We start from the raw sequence: 6183 nt of genomic DNA on the forward strand, positions 1-6183 counted from the left end.
CTACAGTATGTTTTCAGCAGTTCTCACAACATGAACAAACAGCAAGACTAATCAGGTCAAAGGTCATGCGCATCGTAAAATTGTCGCAGTAAAGCCTCAGGTAGCAGTCTATTTCCAAAAGACAAACAACCAATCCGAATGCATATGTTCGATAAAGATGAGAATTTGACAGGAATTCAAAGGTCCAGCAACTATTGTTCTATGCATCAAACTTACAGGACGTTTTACGTATAACTAGCATATCTAAGTATCTAAACCATAACACAATGACCCGCTAAAAGATGAGACAAGCGAAATAGCAAAATAGTTTAATGAAATTTGTTTTGCATAAGCTAGAGGATTAATCCCTTAGGTGAAGATGGCTTGGTAGGTTCCTCGGTCTTGGAGGCTTTTGGGGACTCTGAAAGAGCATGTATAGGCACATAACCTTCAGCTGAATTTTTTGCCTGTTCTTCTTCTGCCATCTTTTCCTTCGTCTTCTGGCCCACTTCCCCTGCAGCCTTGGTGACCTTATTGAAAGCACCAGTAACCCAAGATGCCCCTGTCAAAACATATCTGTTCTTCATGATGGCAGATCCAGCAGTGCTAACCGTCTGCTCAGCAGCTGCAAGAGCTGATTTTGTCTTTTCAGAAACATGGAACTTCTGGTCCATTTCTTTCACTTTGTCATTCACAATTGTTGCTCCCAAATTAATTTTCTCACTAAGGCCAATCTTTTGGTCTAAAGAAGCAACTTTTGCTGAGGCAGTGGATGTGAACTGGTGTTTCTCATCAAATGTCTTGGCTTTGTTAACTGCATCCTTGCCCAAGATGAAGCCCTTTGCCAACATGCTGCTCACAACATCTTCTGCCTTTTGAATAGCAGATCCACCACCAGCTGCATTAGCACTCTCAGTTGCCTGTGTGTGTATTTAGGAGTATACCGTGTTAGGGACTACCAAACAGTCGATAAAAACCAGAATGTCTATATAAATTATACAGACCTTGATTGGCACTAGAGCTGTAGGAGGCAGCTCGTAGTCAGGTTCGGGTACTATTGTGACTGACTGATCAATAATTGTTGCTCCCTGGAAACCACAGATGAGCTTATCAGTTGACACACCAAAAGAAAGAGAAGACGAGGGGAATGCAAAAATATGGAAAGCTAATCCTTCACCTTCAAAACGAGCATAAATGCAAGTTAACTGATCAATCAATTGCAAGACTTTCAACAACTAAAGTTTTTTGGGCTAGCTGTTACCAATTATGTCGTTTAGGCTAATGCAAAGGAAAGAGAACAGGAGGGGATCATTCATATCTTCTTAACTACAATTTCCTCCCTAGACTTTCTTTTGAAGCATTTTAATCCTGGGAACCTTTTAAAGAAATACGCTACAGTGACTCAGTCACTCAGTACAAGTAAAAGCCATCAAATGGCTGAGGGAGAAGGCCACATATGCATCAGATGGGCATAGGGTTGATTTCAAAACAATTATTCCTTTTTGGTTGCAGAAAAATTCTCTCACAGAACTGGGCTTCAAGACTTTCAACTCAAAATTTTGTGGGCTAGCTGTTAGTCACTTTCACTTGATCTGTTACCAATTACGCTGTTTAGGTTAATGCAAGGGAAAGAGAATGGGAGGGGGTTATGCATATCTTCTTCCCTTTCCGTTCAAGAGCACATAAAGGAACAAAAGAAGAGAAGGCATAACCCTTCGGGATGGCCCAGTGGTTTCAGGTTTGGGCTTGGGACTTCCATGTTGGAGGTCTCAAGTTCGAAATCCCTTGCTAGTGAAAGCAAAAGGGGTTTGCCTTCTGGGTTGAGCTCGTCCCACCGGGATTGCATAGTGTGGGTTACCTCTCCTATGCGGTTTGCAAGCTATTGCATAGGAGCGCTACCCTGTGCACACCCAAAAGGTAGCGGCTTTGTAATAAAAAAAATAAGAAGAGATGGCATATAAAATAATGAAACACTGACAACTAAAATCCAAATATGAATTTTGATAGAAAAACTCCACCTTCCCCTCAAAAGAATTGTAAGTTTCTTTGAACTCATGCATTTTAAAAGTGACAAACTTCTAACAGTGAAATAATTGCCTGTATCATGGAAAATAAACATCCCCTTTTCATCTTCTAATGAATACCAGGGCTCCAGCATATAAGCTGAAATACAGAGGACCACTGGCAGTGCAGAGTGCAGTACTACACGGATGATTAGCTCTAACGGTATCTAGATTCTTAAAGGTCTTACAAGTTTAAAGTGGCTGCCTCTCAAAATGTTTACTTAAGCTACTGAAAGAAAGATCACAACATGTCTTAGAGAGCATAGCAAATTTAATACCAGCAACACACTGTGCATGTAACCCCTCTAATATTAATCAACATGCAACCCTATCCCAGGTGTAAATGACAATAAAGGGCCAGTAGTGATTTTTAAAAAAAAATAGAACACCAAGGATGGACCAAAGCACATACTACAAAAGCCAAAAGTTCTAGATACTACATAAAGCCTCAAAAGGAACTAACACACCAACCTAGTGAAGCAACTGTTACATTAATTTTCTAACAAGAACCTCAATTTTTTGTTGCCATTGCCTCATTTGATGAAACAACAAATGTCATAGACAATAAGAGGATAAATAAAAAAATATTTTAATAAGAAGACCAGTAAGGGGCTTTTATCACTTCTGATAAAAGACGCTTACATAATTTAATCAGGAACTCATTATCTTTTGCGGAAATGCACTCAATGACACAATGAAATTCAAATGAAAATATATATCTTACTGCCCTAAAATCAATCATTCAATAAGAAACTTACCAGCATTTTCAACATCAAATCTGTAAGACTAAAACTAGGGGAAATTATTATACTTGTACTGTTGTACAATAAAGATTTAACATAGGAGTTCAAAAGACAAGAAAAGTAAACTTACAGAAAGAAGAACTGCAGTTTCTGCACCCTGGGGATCCTTGAATGTGACATATGCAATTTGAGATCGCTCATTCTCACTAGAATAGCCAGAAAAGTAACTTGCATAAATCCATAAAAGACATATGCAACAAGGAGCTAATATTGTATCAACTGATTTAATTTCTTTTTTTGATTAGAACTGCTTTTAAATTCTCAAAATGAAGGTTTTTTCCGATTTCAAAATATGCCTAGATGGAAAACAGATAAGAGGAGGAGAGAAAAAGGAAATTACTTTCTATTACAAACACTAACCTCATCATCTCAACATATTCAATATCCCCGGAGAACGAAAAGAACTCCTTGATATCTTGCTCCGATGCACCCAGAGAGACATTGCTCACTTTCACTGTTCTAGCCTATTATTATGATGAACAACAAGAAATGAATAGTAAGAGACTTGACGACATAGGGGAAAAGGCTATGCATTTTATATGTTGGTTTTTCTTTTTCTTTTGAGAAGGTTAGTGGAGAATCCTGTAACCTTGCCGTCATTAAGCAAGACTTTTCTCACTTGTGGATTTACTGTTATGGAGGAGCAAAACCGGAGGCATTCAGGAATTTACACAAAAACTTCTTAAGAGTCATAGCTGTAAGATGGGCGTTACCACATATTATCAAAATCCACTATTGAATAGGATTTCTTTTTATAACCAAGAAATCCCCGAGGATAGTAGCACACGATTTGAAACTCGATCAATAATCGGCACACTACAGAATAGGATATTGAATTTTACTCTTCTCATAACAAAATCAGTTTTATATTTCAGTCCCAGATACTGTTTATCTTTTAGAAATGATCTTCTTTTGTGCATTTATCATTCTATAGAGTAATGTCTCATATGAGAAACTGAGACCACCACAGATCATCATAACTGTCTAAAACCACAAAACTTGAGGAAGAAAAACATACATTCAGAACTCAAAATTATTCCAAAAATACACTTGGTCGTCCAATAAAGGACCTTATTGTTTCTCAATCATTGGTTGCAAATGATACTAATGATCTGGAATCTAACAATCTTCCAAAAGCATTTTAATCAACATTTCTAATGTAATCAATTTTTGTAACAACAAATGGCACTCACATATGAATTAAGCACTTCAGCTTCCTATATGCTCGAAAACAATAAGAAGCACTACATTGTAACATATTTTATCTACCAAATCCAAGTACTAGGGCATCACTGTGCAATAACAACTATCGACACCTACCTCACTAGAACTAGGGCATTTCAATGGAAAACAATTACAAACACATAGCCATATTAATAAACTCGACAAAAAACAAATTCAACCACAGCAAATCGAATCCAATAGAACAGTAATTCATAGATTCTAAACAGATCAAACTAATTCACAACTATAAAATAAAAACAAAAACAAAAACAAAAACAGAAAGAGATGATGAACTACTCACCGACATCGAATCAGAAGAGGATCAAAGAAACACAATACAGTTATTTGAAGCAAATATATTTGTAGAAATTGAGCGGATGAGTTACGTAGAAGAAGAGAGAAAGAGGGTATATAGAGAGGGGTTGTGGGTTTTAGGGAGAAAGTGGTGTACTTCAAAATCGTCAACGAGTGACGTGCGAGTGGGAGAAGACTGAAGAGAAATGGGGAAAATGGATACGCTGTTTTCCTTTCCGAGGTAAAGAGAATTTATAACTTTTTGCCCCCCTTACTTCTTACAAATTGTATTTCTAAACCAAAAGTAACTTTTCTTTTCTTTTTACTCTTTGCAGAAAGAACCAATTTAAAGGGATTTTCCTTTTTCCAATATTAATAATATTTTATAAAAAATATATTATGTATAAACATATAATATATATTAAAAATATTTCATGATAATCATCATTAATATTACATATAATAAACTTCAAGTACTAATATCTAAAAGTAAAAAAATGTATTTAAATAGTATCCATGAGTTATGGGGTTACTAGTGTTTATCTTGTTTATATTCATATTCCTTTTAATTTTCTTTTTGTTAAATAGGGTTACAAATCCATTCAGTTTTTTTTGATACACAAAATTATAAACTATTTTTTCATATATTTTGTTTATAATAATTAAACGAGATTTAAGCGTCAAATGTCAATATATAACAACATCTCACTATAGCCGTCATAAATTTTTCTGATAAACATTGTCACTATTATGAGTTTGATTCTATTGAATAAGAAGTTTGCTCTTTACTCAATTATTATTTAGTTCTTTTTTTTAGAAAAAAATTGAAATCTAAACAGGGAGAGTAATTTCTTTTAGGTTATAACTATTGAAGCTTCTATAAGTGTTATTCTTTCTATCTCACTTACACCTTGAAACACATTCACTAAAGATTAATATTGAAACTAGCTATAAACTTCACCATCGGTGGTATTCAATATAAATTTATCACTAAATAAAATTAGCAACCATATTTTTACAGTTTAACTATAAAAAAAATTCATCATCAAATCCTGTTTTTAATAATTCTTTTATAAAAGCTTTTCACAACTATTTATTTGATAACCCTAGAGGAAAGATTCTTTTTTTAAAAGTATTGGAAAAACAAATCCAATAGAAACAAGGTGAAATTGAAGGTTCAAATCCATCCCCACACGCAAATAGTCAAAAAATAGAAAGACCTTAAGAATAAATTCTCAAAGAAAAATATGTTTAACTACATAATCAACTCAATATAATCATAATTTACACCACTATGTTAAATTAGTTGAGTAAATATAATATTAACCATGTTTAGAAACTTGAGAATATGTCACGACCCAAAAATGGACGTGATGGCACTCATCTTATCTCGCCAAGACAAGTCAGCCTAAAACTTAACCTTTACAATAAAATGCGGAAATTTTATAATCAACTCAAAAATACCCCTAAAATCTGGTTGTCACGTGTACAAGCCTCTAAAGTATTACAATTGAATCAAAAGAAAAATACAAGTCTCATATGACATTGTTTCTAGAGTAGAACATTATCATAAATAGGAGTAAGAAGGATCGCTGAGAAGACAAACAACTACCTCACAAATCTCCCAGAAGCCTTGGAAAAGAAGGGAATGACAAGTAACACAAAAGTCCAGGCTCGTAACCTACAAAAATTTGTAGAAGCAAGGGGTGAGTACCAAACCACACGGTACTCAGCAAGTAAACCTCTAAACACGAGCTAAGTGAATAGAATACGGGTACTCCTTACATCCCAACCGAACCTCCACAACTACAACCTGCATA

General features: G+C 35.0%; 1 protein-coding gene across 1 annotated transcript; it reads right to left on the reverse strand.

Moving 5' to 3' along the window:
• Positions 1-85: 85 nt before the first annotated feature.
• LOC102583725 (binding partner of ACD11 1) lies at positions 86-4593 on the reverse strand. Its single transcript, XM_006347522.2, has 5 exons — positions 4371-4593; positions 3206-3309; positions 2916-2991; positions 984-1067; positions 86-899 (listed from the first exon to the last, which is right to left on the reverse strand). Exons 1-5 carry the CDS (start codon positions 4374-4376, stop codon positions 333-335), a joined length of 837 nt encoding a protein of 278 aa, XP_006347584.1. The 5' UTR covers positions 4377-4593; the 3' UTR covers positions 86-332.
• Between the last annotated feature and the right edge of the window lie 1590 nt (positions 4594-6183).

This window comes from Solanum tuberosum, unplaced genomic scaffold, assembly GCF_000226075.1.
Source record: "Solanum tuberosum cultivar DM 1-3 516 R44 unplaced genomic scaffold, SolTub_3.0 scf00093, whole genome shotgun sequence".
Classification (NCBI taxonomy): domain Eukaryota; kingdom Viridiplantae; phylum Streptophyta; class Magnoliopsida; order Solanales; family Solanaceae; genus Solanum; species Solanum tuberosum.